Source organism: Epinephelus lanceolatus, chromosome 24, assembly GCF_041903045.1.
Source record: "Epinephelus lanceolatus isolate andai-2023 chromosome 24, ASM4190304v1, whole genome shotgun sequence".
NCBI classification, from domain to species: domain Eukaryota; kingdom Metazoa; phylum Chordata; class Actinopteri; order Perciformes; family Serranidae; genus Epinephelus; species Epinephelus lanceolatus.
In genome coordinates this window covers 16,115,825-16,133,409 of record NC_135757.1, presented here as the reverse complement: position 1 = coordinate 16,133,409, position 17,585 = coordinate 16,115,825, and the positions used below count along the sequence as shown (strand labels likewise).

General features: G+C 41.2%; 1 protein-coding gene across 1 annotated transcript in view; it reads right to left on the bottom strand.

Moving 5' to 3' along the window:
• Nucleotides 1-15,312, bottom strand: part of LOC117254755 (voltage-gated delayed rectifier potassium channel KCNH8-like) — a 35,560-nt gene extending 20,248 nt beyond the window's left edge. The window contains exons 1-5 of the mRNA XM_033623152.2: nucleotides 14,878-15,312; nucleotides 2,454-2,687; nucleotides 2,171-2,302; nucleotides 1,708-1,853; nucleotides 331-589 (exon numbers count right to left, since the gene is read on the bottom strand). Of these exons, the coding sequence (XP_033479043.2) occupies nucleotides 331-589; nucleotides 1,708-1,853; nucleotides 2,171-2,302; nucleotides 2,454-2,687; nucleotides 14,878-14,953 (847 nt within the window). The 5' untranslated portion in view covers nucleotides 14,954-15,312. The remainder of the gene's footprint in view (nucleotides 1-330; nucleotides 590-1,707; nucleotides 1,854-2,170; nucleotides 2,303-2,453; nucleotides 2,688-14,877) is intronic.
• Between the last annotated feature and the right edge of the window lie 2,273 nt (nucleotides 15,313-17,585).

Here is a 17,585-nt window from a genome sequence, read left to right as displayed (position 1 = left end):
GGAGGCAGTGCAGGCTATGGTGTGGCTAACTGGGCCAATTAGGAGAGAAGGAGTGGTGGTTTCAGAGCTGCTTGTTTGGATTATTATTGTAAACCAGGAAGGAGGTGCCCCTTAAAGTGATATTAGGAGAAAGTGGAAAAATATATAAATGGACAGACGCCGAGAGGTGAAAGGATGAGTCTGGTGATATTCTTTCTTATTGTTGATTAATTCCATGAAAAGACCAAAACCAAGAATAAACTGATTCCAGTATTACCTGTGTAGCTTAAGCTTAATAAAGTTTCATCCTCAGGATAACAAGGAAAAAAAAAAAAATTAAGGCAGCCTTACCGATGATAAAAAGTATCTCTACCAAGATATCGCTGACACTTGGAGGGTTACGTGCTGCTGAGGCGCCGTCCTCTCGTACCTCCACTGCAGTGAAGCAGACGTTATAAGGAACGGTGACAGCAACATAGAAAGTGGCCAGCAAGATGAGCCAATCCCAGCCGGCCTTAAATGCACCATAGTGAAGGAGGATGAAACGGGACTTCTGGACATCTGCCACCTTGTACTCTGGGACTGGATTCGCATTGGCTCCAAGAACACTCTTAATGTGATGTATGGAAGCACATGCACAAACATTGATGAAAAAGACATATTAGCTATATGAGGGTATATTTTCTGTGTAAATTGATTAATAATAGATTGTCTTATTATCTACTGGGAGCCCTGTAGCTTAAGAGAAGCTCCACCAGCCAGGCCAGCATAAATATTTTAACATCATTAGCAGCACTGCTACTCCTAGTAGTTTAATATTAAATTAAATAAATTAGTTAAACTTGGAAACATAAACAGAAAGTATTCAAAAATAAGTTGCCTTCACAGTATATCTAAACAACGTCTCCCAGAGATAGATAGGTTAGGTGCAAGTAAAGTTACTTTAGTTAGGTTTAAGAAAAGAAGCGTGGTTGGGTGTCGTTAAGTTTAGGTAGGTAAAGTTACGTACGCTAGCTTTAGTAAAAGAAACAAACATTTTGTGGGTCAACACTTAATTTCCTGCATTCTGGTGAATTTTTATGCATCAATTTATGGGCGCTGTAATTTTGTCAAGATAAAACTCTTCTGCTATTTTCATGTTTTTACTCAGGGAGAAAAATCCATATGTTATAAATATCAAGAGGAGCGTCCCCCCAAAATCTATGCCTATGCACGCCATGTACGAACACATTATGTCATGACAAAAAACATATGTGTCTCTGGTGTTTTAACTGAGCATCAAGTTATCGGTTAGCTGATGCAAGAGGATGAAACTTGTTAAACATGATACAGCACCTGATGAGCGAGCCTCATGATTAATTTAAATGACTAATGAAAGCTTTTATGCTAATTTCTTCCCTCTTAATTCCCAGGTCATTAAGATAACACTGCAAGTGCACATTTTGTCTCATCTCTGTTGCTTGAATTTACAAGTTTTCATCTTACTGACAGAGAAACTAGTGCAAATTGATGCCCTTGAAAACACTTTTGGACATGCAAATCGCCCATTTTAGCAAATGCAAGTCTTCAAAATTAATCTGCTGACACTGTGTAATCCTTATTAGCCATGGGGTCACTGTACTCAAATGATTTATCCTCTAAAAATATCACTTTCAGTGTTATGCTTTACGAAATACAGCAGGTCAAGTCTTAACTAGGACAGAAGGAATGTAGGACAATATGTCTCACATTGTTGATCTTCAGCTTGGTCTTGGTTTTGTCCTGTTTCTGTAGGTGTCCAGACAGCTGGTAGAGGACGGCGCGACTGCGGCGGCGCTCCATGTTGAAGCCTGGAGGGCGGCTGATCTGGCGGATCTCCAGGCCAGTTTCCTCATCTGAAAAAAGACACAAAACTAGAAATAAATAGTGAAAGAAACTGCCTGTGTATAAATCTGTGGCTTTTAAGCTTTGATCTAGAAACTGTAATTTATTATTAACCATTAATCTGAACAAAAGAATTGATGGGCTGTTTTGCTGAGAGAGGAAAACAGGTAAATTGCTTGGTGACTGCTCCCACACCCCCTCCATAACAACACCAGTCATGTCTGCTGATAGATTTTTGCCCCAGCTGCAAACCCTCTGTTGGATCATTTCATGTGAATTACAGTGGAATTGGAAAATGCCTCACTATATTTTTCATGCTTTCTCTCACCAGTTTCAGATTCATTGCCATGGTCCAGGTCCTTATTTTCTGTAATGTCCTTTTGTGAGACCAGGAACAGAACCACCTCGCTCTTCTCATTCTTGATGGGCACTATGTCCAGCAGACACCAGAACTTGGAGCCTGATCAAATAAAAGAGATTTGAATTTTCCAGCCTTAAAAGAAATTACCCTGCAATCTCCAAACATGTCAGGTCTGACAAAAAGACATCTCTGACACTGCCAGTATTAAACATGATTATCTTGACAATATCCTGCAGCTATCCCAACTTACCACTCTTCTTGTACAGAATGATTTCAGACTTAAACTCCCGACGTTCATCCAGAGCTTTCTGCATCTGAGAGGTGAGGCGGTCGCTGGTCTCGCTGCCATACAGGAAGTGACACATGCAGCTCTTTTGCATCAGCTCGCCACGGGCGAAGCCGGTGAGTTCACAGAAGCCATCGGAGCAGTAGACTATGGGATAGAGGGACTGGACCTGAGCGTTCCCCAGGACAAAGTTACTGTCTGTTTGAAGGAAAGACAGGGAGGTAATAGGGACAAGACACAGGACAGGGAAACAGAGTAGGCATGAAGCATAACTAAAAAAAGATGGTAAACAGTAAGAGGACCACAAACATCCAGCTCAAGAGATGTTTGATGGTGTGTCAGAGGGTCTCCAGAAACATGAACACATAAGTGTAGTTTTATTTACTCCTTCTAGAGCCCTCCCCCTAAACACATCTGAGACTGCACAAATCTGTCCCTGTTCAAACACTTAGCAAAAATCAACTTTTCAGAACTGCTGTTAATAGGGATGCACAATATAGGATTTTTTTGCCGATATCTGATATCCTGATATATAACAACTTGTTTGACTGATAACCAACACTGATATTGATATATATCATAGTGAAAAATAACGTCAGCAGATACTGATAGGTCATTTTAAAGCCAAAATCAGCCAATACAGAGGACATGCTGATATTATTGTGCATCCCTAGCTTCTAATTTGTAATTAATGTTGTGTGTTATATATTTTTAGTCTCAACTTTTAATGGAAAGTGTATTTGTGTCACCTGAAAAACAAAAGTAGATGTGATAAATGTGATGTTAGTATTATTATTATTATTATTATTATTATTGTTATTCACCCAAAGCTTAAAAAAAATGTCACTTTTCAGAAACTTATTCTTGTCTCAGTTTTTACAGTTTCAAATAAATTTAAATGCTTGAGTTGAAAATTAGAGTCTACAGCCATGCTAGCATCTAGTTAGCTTACTGTAGCTGTGCTAGTTGCTACACTACATGCTAATGTCACCATGCTATGTTTAGCAGGTAACGTAACGTTAAAATATGGCTACCTCTTTCCATGTTCACCGTATTATTTTTTAGTTTGCTAGCTTCCTGTAGCTGTTTTTGTTCGCTAAACGCTAATATCACCATGCTATATTTGGCAGGGGTAAATTGGTATGGCTCCCTCTTTCTCGGTTCATCAGCTCATTTTAGCACGTTGGCTTGCTGTAGCTGTGCTTGTTCGCTAAATGCTAATGCGAAATTTAGCAGGTATAATATGGCTACCTCTTTGTCGGTTCACCAGCTTATGTTAACATGGTAGCTAGCAGACATTTCCGAATTAGACAGGTACATTTGCGTCTGACGGCATGCTACCATGGTCATAATGACAATTTTGACATAACATACAGCAGGTAAAATGTTGTAGCTACCTCTTTCGCTGTTCACAGCTTTAAATTAGCGTGTTAGCATGCTAACATTTTCTAATTAGCCATGATGGTAAATTAGCTAGTTTGACGGTCATTTGCCGTTATATTAGATGAATATAAAGTTTGACCTGATGATGGCGCTGGTTGAATAGTTTCTACAAGTCATGCAGGTGGGACAGTGTCCACTAGGTGATCTGGTAGCTGAAGAGGTGCCAGTTTGCCTCCTGGGCACCTAAGGTGAGCAAGGCACTGAGCCCCCAACTGCTCAGGGCGCCTGTCCAAGGCCCACCCTTGCTCTAACATCTTTCCCTTTAATGCATGTAAAGGTCCTGTTTGTGTATGTGTGTGTATTTCGGGCCTGTGTGTATATGACAACAGAGTGAAAACAAATTGAATTTCCCCGCAGGGATTTATAAAGTATATCTTCTTCTACTTACTTTTTATGGGAATGGATTTGAGTACTACTTAATGCATTCAGGTAAAATGGGACAAAAATTAGCAAAATTGGGACATTTTTTTCCAGATTGAACCAGCATGATGTATGCTACGTGCCACAGCATTTTCTTTTTTTTTTAGTATTTTTGTCACTTAAAAATATTAAAGATGACGCAGTGAGCCCAAGTCAGCCACAACAGTCCAGAAGTAGCCTTCAGCACACGCAGGCATATAGACAATTATGGCACCATGGAAACAGGTGGCAAAAGGACAGGGAAAGCATGGCAGAAAAGTAAGACAAATGTTTTTAAATCAATAGCTTCTGGATACATTAATGATTAATTTAATTAATGACTGAACTGATGAATGGATTTAACTATTTAAAAAACAAACAGTATGACTGTACCATTTAACCTCACCTGTCATCCCTCAAACCTCTATGGAGGTGTAGTTGAATTAAAACAAATGATCATTATCATTATTAGTATTATTAATCCAGCAGGATGAACATGTTGCAGTTGTGACGTGTGCCAGTCTTGTTAGACATCCAATCACATACTTTCCTCAACCATGAGGTCATCACCTACAAGTTCACTAACATGTCATCCCAACTCAAAGAAAACACAATTAAAATTTCATGCACAGCGTTTTTTTTCCTCGGTGTTCCTCCTCACTTTATGTTTGCATCTGCACTCCGAAAAGCTTCAGTGTAATTCTGCTCACTTTGAAGAGCTCCTCCTCGGGGAGAATTTAACATGCTTGCTGCTTTCCAATGATATTCACTGCATCTTCTTTTCTTTTTTTTTCACTTCCCGCTATTGTTCTCTTCAAATAATCTCTTCTTTTTTCTTTGTTCCTCCCATGCGTATTCCCCACCTCTCTCTGCCTCTGTGCCCTCTACAATATTTCCATCTTCTGCGATTACAGGCTGCACAAATAAACTACACTGTTCTGTGGAGCTCAAACATCCCAGGTTTAGATTGCGAGAGTAATTTTTGCAGCCTCAGCAACATTAAATAGGGAGTTTACTTTGCAGAACAGAAACATGTAACTCATAATCAGGCATAAATAAGTGTAAAAAATGATATTCTTTCTCATAACAGCTCAATGATGTTCCAAAACCTATATTTCACAATGCTGTGTAATGATTCCTGTGGAGAGGTTGGTGTGTGCAGCAGAAGTAAAAGCATGCATGTAAGCATACTGTCTGTTAGTAGATTGCCAGAATGATATGAGCAGGAGCTCTGACAAATGGTTTGACAGCCTGAGTTATGGGGACAATCTTGAATAATTCATTATGAAACTAAATTCAGTATGATAGGTGACTCACACAGCCAAGGCATTCAATCCGCTGAGATCATTAAAGTCCATACATAAATGAATCTGGAGGACTGGAGCGCTCACTTTGAAGAATGTGAGCAATATAGAAGGAGAGAGCAGGCGAGCCAGTGATTGGATGAAAGGGGGAGACAGAGTGAGAGACAAATTCACCGAGACACAGAGAAAGTGGAATTGCACTGGGATGAAGCGGGAACAATCAAATTTAATAATTCATGCATTAATAAAGCACGTCCAGTGTAAGCGCTCTTGCCGAACCTCATCGAAGCACCACTCAGACAAGGAGTAGCTACAAACTGCCGCTCGGTGCAGCGGGCTCATGGGAAGTCACACATTTTCTCAGCACAACAAGTTATGAATCACAATAATACAACTGACAGAATGATGTTCCTGCAACATCTGCTGGGTTTGAAGCTGGGGAGCAACTTCAGTGGAGGGAATTGTGGATGACACCTGGGCAAGACACCACTGTTCAAGACCAGCAACAGACAAAACCGGTTGTTTTTTAGTGAGTCATTTCTATGTTTCCATGACGTTTTAGGCTCCAAACCTAGGTGTTTTTTGTAACCTGTCTGTTTTTCCAGTGCCAGGAAAAGCAGCTGTTTTCCTACCAAGACACCTCTGCATTTGCAGCTGTGACTGTGGCATCTAAACAAGTTTTTTTTAAAGCTCAAACATGATCTTTTGTGCCTAAACATCACCACACAACAACCACAGTGCTGTTGAAATGTAAGGAAATGCTAAGTTTCAACATATCTTCTATCCAGTGGTTTGCAGAAATGCCAACATTTTCTGTAGTGATTGGGTTATTTGAACAAACTAATCAATATACAGTGCACAGATTTATATGAAGCAACAGCCCAAGGCTCAACTACAGTCCAATGCACTAACTCCACTCGCATATCAGGACATTGTAAATCTCCTTTTTGGACTGAGTGCGTTTATGGTACTTGGTAATAATAGGGATAACAGAACAAGTACCTCACAAGATGGTGCCCCTTACCTTGTTGAATATGTAATAAATAATGTAACTATTTTAATTACTACATCAAAGCAATACAATGTATTATGTTTGATTATGATTGATTGCTTTTGTAACAGATGTTTCAAACTGGGTAATAAACCAGAAAAGTCCTAAAAATATACGTGAATAAGTGTTGCAATCAAATTTGACGGCATCCCTGCATGATGAAAAGATACAAAGCAACAATATGGGTGTTAGCTCTTCTAGCTATCCAATCAAACGTTGCCACAATCCCTCTCAGCCAATCAGGATGCTACTGTCAAATTTCAAATCTGCTCTCCTCTCTGCTGCTCTCTGCACCCCATTCATAGTAAAAATGTCAAGTTGTAGGTTTTGCTCCACAAAGCAAATATACCTCACCAACAACCACAATAATGGATGGAGGATCATGTTGTGAGTCTATCATCTCATACTCATCGAGAGAATGCCAAGAGTGTGCAAAGCAGTAATCAGAGCAAAGGGTGGCTATTTTGAAGAAACTAGAATATAAAACATGTTTTCAGTTATTTCACCTTTTTTTGTTAAGTACATAACTCCACATGTGCTCATTCATAGTTTTGATGCCTTCAGTGAGAATCTACAATGTAAATAGTCATGAAAATAAAGAAAACGCATTGAATGAGAAGGTGTGTCCAAACTTGGCCTGTACTGTATGTCCACGATGAAGGCCACACACTGTGCAGCTGCTTTTTGCCTGCTCTGCTTCCTCACCCTAACAACAACGGACCACCGTGGGACTCGAGATGCAACAAGTGTGAGGCCGTGTTACTCACATATACAGCCAGATGGATTTGTAGTGACAACAGCAGCGGTGGCGTCAACTGCGAGGCAGCAGGGGAGGGAGGCGGTCCGAGATTCTGAACATAAGAGTGACGCAGCCGGTCGATTTTGAAGAGTGTGACAGAATATAATAGGATTTCATGAATCACTTCTCCCAGGAAAAAAAAAATAGGCCTGTACTTTTGAGATGATTAACTGGTAGAAAGAGGAATATATTAATATTTAAGAGCAGTGTGCACGATTTGCATAAAAAGAAGGGTAGTGCTTTTATATAAGGCGAGCTTTTACTGGCCTTCTTACACTAGAGCTTTCAGGAGAATGTTAAAGAAGAGCAACCAAGCTCATATGTCAGTGTTGCAGGTGAAGCCATGGGCATTATTTGCAAGTATTTTCTCCCGTTCAGCTACAAGATTGTATTTTACAGAGTTGAGGTCAGGTCTCTGTGCAGGCATTATCATGTCAAAACAGGAAATGACTAGCTCGTTTCACTTCATTCTTCAGCCTGACATTGTGCTCCGTGTTACTGATTTCTCTCTTGTAGGGGGCTTGTTTTGTTTTGTTTTGCCCTAACCAGTCAGTAGCGAGTGACTCATCTGTTTGTCATTTTCAGTTGACACAGAAGCTGCAGAACAAAATCATATTCTGATTTACTTATTTACAGTAAGTCGAACAACAACAACCTGCACCGCTGTGTCAGTCTCATCATCTGTCATTCTTTTTCCATTACTAATATTCAAGCGTGTGGATTTTTTGAGTAGAGAAAACACTGAATATAAAAATTGAGTGTGTTCATATACAGGCAGCACAGGAGCAGTGTTTCACATGAATATCATTAAAATAGGAGGGACACAGCACCAAGAGTTATATCTTAGCACCTGGATGTCCCCTGCCTCAACGCTGTGCAAGGTTACCCTGCTTATTATGCGTACATAGTGGCCATTTCCCCCAAAGACATGATCTGGTTTCAGAGAAACAGCTCCTGTGCTCCATTATTTCCCCTCCACTCTGGCTTTCTGCCGTGTTCCTATTTTCCTTTATTGTACTCATTTTCTGCACATTCCCCAGCAGGCGCGAGGCACGCCTGTCACTTCCACACTACGATCCAGGTGTAATAATGTGCGAGCTGAAACTACAAAACCACTCAGACTCAGGCCCCGAGCAGCTTAGGGAACCCCGATAAACCCTGGTGCTGATAAGCTGACAGCGACAGCCCGCCACAATACATTCACTACTGTGCACAATGTAAGCCAAACACACTCACAAAGGCCACACATGGTTGTTTAGAGCACTTTTTAAGGACACTATGTTGACTTGCATTCATTCCATGGACACTTAAAGGGACAGTTCACCCCCAAAATCAGATGTCTGCCTTCTCTCGAATATAATGTTACTCGATGGCACTTGGCTTGTGGTGCTCAAAGTGCCAAAAAAATCCATTTGAAAAACTCATCAGCAATGTCTCTTTCCAGAAATCATGACCTGGTTACTCAAGATAATCCACAGACCTTGTTGTGAGCAGTTTCATGTAGGAACTATTTTCTTTCTATTGAAGTACACCCACCGAACGGATCACCGTGCTGAAGGAAGAGTGCATCTACTCATGGACCAGAGGCTCACGTTTGTGACAGCACGAGATGTAAATGCTAACGGCTAAGCTGTAAGGTTAGCTAGCTCAGTGGTGCTAGCTGAGCCATATCAACTACCTATGAGGAAATGTTTGCTGCTAGGTAAGCACTGATTTGCAAGTTTACTGTCTTTGCCTATGAAAACACATTAGTTCCACCTGCATAGTTCCTAATTGGTGCTTGTCAACAAACTGTATTATGAAGTGAATGGAAAAAAATGAAAAGTGAACTTGCTTGATTACCAAAATATTGTGTGGTGGTCCACTTAAAGTACGTAAAGACAAGTCGAGGGCTATTTAAAATCAGTCCATGGTCCTCAATTGGCCCCCAGGCTGGACTTTGGACATGCCTGCAGTAGATGCACACCTCCTTCTGTTCAGTGATATGGTTGGCGGGTATAATTCAAAAGAAAGAAAATAGTTCCCACACAAAACTGCTCACAACAAGGTCTGTGGATTATCTTGAGTAACCAGGTCATAGCTTCTGGAAAGAGACATTGCTGTTGAGTTTTTCAAATGTATTTTTTTGGCGCTTTGAGCACCACAAGCCGAGTGCCATCTGTTCAAGAGAAGGCAGACACCTCTACAGCTGATATCTCCAACACTCTGCAACTCACATCAAAACAGTCTAGACTGACAAAGAACACTAAGAAGAAATATATGTATTTTTGATACTGGGTGGACTGTCCCTTTAATTGGACCACACCTGATGCATGCCTGATCAATGTATCAAAAAATGTACACTGAATACACTTATAGTGCTTCAAAAATGAATCTGGAGTATATATAATGTATTTATTCAATACCAATCATCTATCATCTATTTACAGTATCACATTAATAGATCATAGATGGTTGAGAAAAAAAACATAACATTTTCAAAGTAAGAGTCTGTACAATAAGAAAGAAATCTGGCAAACAATGAGGGAGCTGAACACTGACAGCCCGGTGATTCCTGCGTGCAGGATTATTTGTTAAACCAGCTCTCTGATGTGTTACCTAAACCTGAACCGAAAACACATTTTCACTCTGCATCAGCTTCAAAACTTTACAGCCCACAGCTTTGTGCCAGAACTCCCCTGACAGAAACACAAGAATCTGTCACTCAGAAGTCACTCTTCAGTCTTGTATGCTCACTTTTACAGACATTTTTTTTGTGTCCACACCCAATCAAAACTACTGTATGACCAGTGAATAATAGACTTACATATCTTGATAAAGGCATTCATTTGTTTTAATTTAAAGAGTTTGAACTGACTGAGGTGACACTGATTATTGGTATAACTCATCTATAAAGTATGACGATTGCAGCCCAGTTGCCGGGAGGACATGTTGGCATTGGACATTTTTCCAAACCAAGGTTACATTACATTACATTTGTACATTTTATATGTAGTGCATCAACATTCCCAAAGTGATGTGGGCCTAATGTAACGTATCTGTGGTTTGCAGAAACATACAAAGCCAACATTTATTCTACTGATTTGCCTGGAAATTGCCACGTCCAGTGCTAATATGTGTTGCTTTCCTCAGTTTCTCATGTACACTGACTCCCTTTGGGGTTTTAGATGGTTCGACAAAATGAATGAAGGACATCCCTGTGGGCTCTGGGTATATGTCATTATTTTTTGACATTTACAGGCTCAGCAATCAATTAACAAGGCAAAAATGATCCTAACAATAAATAAACCTCAGTTGCAGACATGGTTAAGCTTCATCTTCTGGGCACCGTTAATGTCTGTACAACATCCTCTCAATTTCAGTCTAGACAGTGTTGACCAACCAACATTGCCATCCCTAAGTGTTTAATTAAAATCTGTAACCTTTGCTCTTATTAATATGTATGTCATGTATTGAGATATCTCTGAGTGAAAGGGTTCATTCTGAGGCTTTCTACTGCAATATAAGAAAAAGAAATCTGGAGAGATTTCCCTGGAGTGCTGCTGGTTATTGTGCTGCATTAATGTTGTATGGCAAAGATGGAAGATCCCAGCCTTCAGACCTGAAAATACTTTTCTGCTCAGCTGCTTTCTAGTCGCTATCTGTCACGACGGACATGCTCAGTATTCTGTTATTAAGTGTGCAGAGTGACAAATAAAACAAAGGTTTGGTCACAGTGGGACTTAAAGTGCCGCCCTCGATGCTTCAGACTTGGCATTTCTCAACCTGCACTGTTACAGCTTTGAGTCATTAGTGTGATGATTTAATGTGGCATCTCTAATCTTTCCCTGCCCATTTGCGGCTGTGTTTGAGTCTTTTTTTATCTTAACTAAAAGCAAAGAGTTTTTCTCAACCCTTCCACCCCTCACACACTTCCTTGGCAGCGCCCCGTAGACAGCTATGTACAGTTGTAAAGTTATTTGGTTGGAGAAGCTCCTCATTAAAATCCCCCTACTGTGTTTTGTAGCACGGGCCTGCCAGAGGTTTGGAGCAAGAATGTGATCATGAATGAAGAGCTCGACATGAGCATGAATCCAGTGTTCATTTTCTCACACCAAGCATGAGGAGGTGCTTTCATTCATTCATTCACTGCAGTTTGTTCAGATCATGAGTTATACAAGTAAACAAACGGGCGTGAGGGATTTTTAATGTTTAATCAGGGTTCAATAAGATGCTTCTTTAACTCTAACTCGCTGTTATCTGTGTCCCCTTGGAGCAAGAAATACAACTTTTAGATGTATAGGGAAAATAATCTGATAAAACATTTATAAACAAGCTTGGTAAACCCAAGCGTGCAGTGAGAGGGCATTGGGAATCATTAAGAGGCCCCTGTGGCAGATTCTCTTATCTTACATTGACTTACTAACAGTGTTATGAAACAATCTAGACTGATAAATAGCACTACAGTTAAGAAGAAAATATGTTATTTTGATTTTGGAGTGAACTGTCCCTTTAAGAGCACTTGTTCTATTTGTATCATACGTTTTAATATTTATTGGATGCTGTGTATTTGGGATGTATTTTTTCTCCTATGGCTGGTTGGGTGGGTGTGGGTGGAGGGGAACACAATCAAATATTACTGAAAAAAAGCAGATTCAAAATGTGTACTCAGTCCTGGTTGCGATCTAGTGGACCAGCTCTTTGAACTTGTGATGATACATAGCGGAGGGCTCGTGGGAGTTTGCCCGTTGAGGATGGGCTTTGTGGGCTGTGTCCCTTGGAGAATCTTGTGGGGGGCGCTCCTGGAATATAAAGTGTGGGGGGTTGCTACTCAGTGCCATCTGATCCTTGTGTAACCACTAGAAAGTCAAGACAAGCCCACCAGTCGGGTTGGACTGTATTAAGTCAGTTAATTTGTTGAGTTCATGGGTAATATTAGGTTAATGTTATTTTGTGTAGCAAAAAGAGAAGATCCCCTGCACGTGGAAGCTGCAAGAACTGATCAGACACAGAGGAGTGAAATCTATTCCCCTGTCAGATCAGAGAAAAGCCGATCACTGTTGACACCCAGTGAAATATTCTAATTGAATAAATGCAATCTTGTGAAACATTGCCTTCAGGGGACACATAGGACACATCAAATACCTATGCCACTGAAAATGACTGATTTCCACACAGCACGCTGTAATCATGTAGCACCTTGCAGCAGGAATGCCTCGGTAATCTAATTTGCTGCTCAGAAAATAGACAGATCCCACTCTGATTCCTGGTACAGTATATCCTTCATCCACACAGTCTGTCTGCTGCTCGGTCCTGCCTGTTAGTTTGCGCCTTCAGGACTGTGTTATGTAACAGTGTTAAACATGATAACTGCAGTTTGCATATTGATTGACAGTGATTTCTGTGTCCATTTACATGGGCTTTGTATATGTAGGGTAGACTGATGTGTGGGGTTGTGTTGTTGTGTATGAAAACAGGTGAATAATAATTACAGTACAGGTTGGATTATGTGTCATGGTGATGATTTTAGTTAAAAAACTAAACCTCTGAGGTTTTTAAAATAGTGCCACCTTTACTTGATGAATGGATCCATGTTGTCTTTGGTAGCTGATGTAACAGTTTGAAATGTTTCCTTCATATCGTCCCAGTGTTAAATACAAAACAATAAATTTCAATCCACAGTACTGTATGCAAGGCTGGATTTTCAGCCAGGCAAACCGGGTAACTGCTTTGGTGTTTCACCTGATTTGAGCGAATTCAATTTAAACTTTGTTTGGGAAGCCACTACAGTGTGTCAGCTGACCCCTGGGCCTCTTAGGTGGGTCCTGCTTCATTACCTGATGTTGGGGTCTGTTTTTTAAAAGGGCCCATGCATCAAAGTCTAATTTCAGGACTTTCATTGCAAAGTTTTGTGCTTATATTGGCAGATTCCCAAAGGAATGTGTTTAATCACATTTCCACACAGCAGCTTAACGTACCCAGCCAGCCAAGACACCAGAAGAATCCCATGAAAAGCAATTGTTTTTTACAGAGATGTTGCAGCATTTTCTGCTGGGATAGTGCCACGAAAAGCAGTTGTGTTTTTTGCTGAGATGTCACTGTGTTTCCTGCCAGGATAGTGTCCTACAAAGCGATTGTTTTTACTGAGACACCCCTGCATTTCCTGCTGGGATAGTGCCATGAAAAGTAGTTGTTTTTTTGCTGAGATGTTGCTGCGTTTCCAGCCAGGATAGTGTTATGAAAAGCGGCTGTTTTTTACCGAGACAACGCTGCATTTCCTACCAGGATAGTGCCACGGAAAGCATTTGGGTTTTTTTCGAGACAATGTTGCATTTCCTGCTTGGATATGGTCATGAAAAACAGTTGTTTTTTACTGAGACAACGCTGCATTTTCTGCTGAGATAGCGCCACGAAAAGCGGTTGTTTTTTTTACCGAGACAACGGTGCATTTCCTGCTGGGATAGTGTTGTCAAAAGTGGCTGTTTGTTACCAAGACAACGTTGCATTTCCTGATGTGACGGAGCTACAAAAAGCAGTTGTTTTTACAGAGACAGCACTGCATTTCCTGCAGGGATAGTGTCATTAAAAACAGTTGTGTTTTACAGAGACATCAATACGTTTTCAGCGGGGATTGCGTTCCAACAACAGTGTATTTTACGCTGAAACATGATCTTTTCCCAACCATAACCAGGTTGTTTATGTGCCCCAGCCTAACCAAAAGTTAACCATCAAGTTTTAACACATCCAATGTATGGTTTGGAAAAATGCACAATGCCAAGATTTATTGGGCAATTTAGTTGACCCAGCACAAAAAACACTGCACATCATGTGGGAGACGTCGCTGGGGGGGTTATTATGGGCCTGGCAGCTAATTTGGGACCCCATAACAGGTAATCCAGCCATGATAAATGAAGTGTAACTGAATTAACAGCATACTGAATCCACATGAACTACAACTTTTTGAAATGACTGACACTTCTCAGTTGCAGTTGCATATTTTGGTCAAGGGTAAATTATCACTAATGTAAAAAAGGAAAAAGAAAATTTTAAAAAGTCATTTACATTTTTGTGCACTCAGTGACAAACTAGCCTATGTCATTCCTTTCTGCATCTGGCTCTGTAGGACCAGAAGACAATGGTTAATTCTTCTGGGTGACCAAGTGGGCACTTCATGAATTCTTAATATGTTAAACATTAGTCTGTGCTTCATTCATCATAATCCATTCATCAAACTATCAGTTCATGATTCCAACAGTCGACAGTCCTCTTTATGCACTTTGCAGGTTTTTGGAGGACTTTGCATTTTCAGAGTTTAAATATTGTTTATAAACTAATGTGTGAAATATAAACTGCGTGAAACCTCCATTGCGCACCATGAAATTAAGGGATTAGGGATAATTCACATGTACTCACGGGTCCCATCGAAACGAGTGGCGATGGTATCCAAGAAGGTGTTCTGTGGCGCAATCAGACCCCGCATCACCGGCATCCGAGAGCGGGTCGAGCCGCGTCTCTCCCGCCGCTCGGAGCCTTGGCTGTCGGTGCTCACGAAGCCCGGCAGGAACCTGGACGAGGTGGCTGGCCCTCCTCCTAACCCCTGGAGGAGGGCGCCGAGCCGAGACACCCGGGACTCCACGGTCGGAATCTGACCACCGACCACCGCGCAGAAGAGTAGGAGAGAGGAGCCGCTGGAGGCTGGAGGAGGGAGGACGGAAGGGATGGAGGGATGGATGGATGGATGGAGGGACCGCGGTGAGGATGGTCACATTTACGCACGGGTGTACTGCAATGCAATCCCCCTCTCCTCCTCCTCCTCCTCCCCTTCCCTCTCTCTTTCTCTCGTCCTCTCGTGCACAGACACTTTTCTCTCTCCTTTTCTTTCCATTAGCTCTCTCCTTTTTTTCTGTCTCCTCCACCGGCGCATCCACCTCTGTGTGTCTCTATTTGAAATTCCAGCAGTCTCTCCTCACCTCTCATGCTTTGATGTACTGATGAATGCATATTTCAATAAAGTGGTATATTGTCTTGATTTTGGGTGTTTCTTACAAATTAACACCTCCAGCAGTCTGCAATGTTTCACACCTGAAGCTGTAAAATGTGTCACCAAGACAAAAAAAATCTCCTCTGTGGAGCTGTAATAAATATTGTGATGGACTGATTCATTCATTACACATGTGAAATATCCAAAAACACCATGTTCCTGTCCATATGTGAGTTTTCCCACGTGATCTCATGTGATAAATGTGATCTCCATGGGAGGAATTCACATGCCCTCTGATAGACTGGAGACTTATCCAGGTTGCACCCCACCTCTCTACCAATATGAGCTAGAAAGACAGCTACAGATAACAAATGGATGGATGTCCTTTAATAAAGATAATACACCCCCTACAGTAGAAACCACAGTTGTAAAAATATGAATGACTGATTGAACAACTGTAAGGATGCTGCTGGAGATGACTGCTCTGTGATGCAGCGATGCTGAGCCCAAGATAAGTTTCCCCAAGGAGACAATTAAGTATATGTCATCCCATCTCATCTCCAAGGATCCCAGCTGTTCTGTTTGTTACAGGTTATGTGTTTTGTGGCTCGACTCTGTTTCCCACTGTCACTTCATTTAACACAAGCTGTTTCATCCTGTTGTAACCTATAAAAGCTCTGTGTGAACTCAGCAACTGGATCTGTTCGTTAACTCTTTGCTATAGGGAAAAAGTTTATTAATTTGTGTTTTTCTTTGAGACTTCTTTCTGTCAGTTTAAATTTAAGTGGTATTAAAGTATATGGAAACGGTGAACTGACTTGTTCCTACAGCAAAGACACTTTTGCGTAAAGTTTAAGCATAAGAACCACTTGCTTAGGGTTAGAAAAAGATCACGTCTTGGTTTAAAATACCCAACTTAAGGGGCACAGTCCCCAATGGAAAAGCAGCAATGTCCTGGTAAAAAACAGGTGCTTTTTGTGGCACTATCCCTGCTAGAAAAACAGTGACAGATCGCCAACAAACACCCACTTTTGAGGGCTGAAAAGCCACAGGAAAAACAACAACTGGTCCCTGAAAATCACCCATGTTTAGGGGCTGAAAAGCCACTGGGAAAAAAAGCAATGGGTCTGTAAAAACACCCAAGTTTGGGGGCTAAAATCCTGTAGGGAAAACAGTGATGGTCCCTAAAAAACACAGATGTTTGGTGGCTGAACAGCCGTAGGAAAAACAATGACTGGTTTCTAAAAATCAACTGTGTTTGGAGGCTGAAAAGCTGCCGGGAAAAGAGCAATGGGTCTGTAAAAACACCCAAGTTTGGGGGCTAAAATGATGCAGGGAAAACAGTGATGGTCCTTAAAAAACACAGATATCTGGGGGTTGAACAGCTGTAAGAAAAACAGGGACTGCTCTCTAAAAAACACCCATGTTTGGGGGCTGAAAAGCTGCCGGAAAAAGAGCAATGGGTCTGTATAAACACCCAAGTTTGGGGGCTAAAATGATGCAGGGAAAACAGTGATGGTCCTTAAAAAAACACAGATATCTGGGGGTTGAATGGCTGTAAGAAAAACAGCGACTGCTCTCTAAAAAACACCCATGTTTGGGGGCTGAAAAGCCGCTGGGAAAAGAGCAATGAGTCTGTAAAGAACACCCAAAGTTTGGGGGCTAGAATGCTGCAGGGAAAACAGTGATGGCTCTTAAAAAACACAGATGTTTGGGGGCTTAACAGACATAGGAAAAACAGTGACTGGTATGCCTAAAAAGCTGCTTGAAACACAGCAACTACCTGGTAAAAACAAATGGTTTTGTTGTTTAGTGTCTTATGCTGGGTCTCTGAAACTAAGGAAACACAGGGCTTATGTTATATCATCCTAGCTCCTCCACAACACTAACCACAGACAAAACCAACAATGCTATACTTAAACCCACTCAGAATCCAGACAAACTGGAACAGTGTTGGTTGTGGCTTACAGCTTAGTAAAGTCCATATTAAATGTCCTCATGCCACAGATGTGCCCTTTGGGTGTGGCCTGGACAGGCTGAGGCTGTCACTGTGAAGTGAACTGGAGGGGAACACTAATCTCACACAGGCAGACCTCTGTCGCTTCAAGCCTTCAGGAGTCATTCAAGCACAGAAATTGGT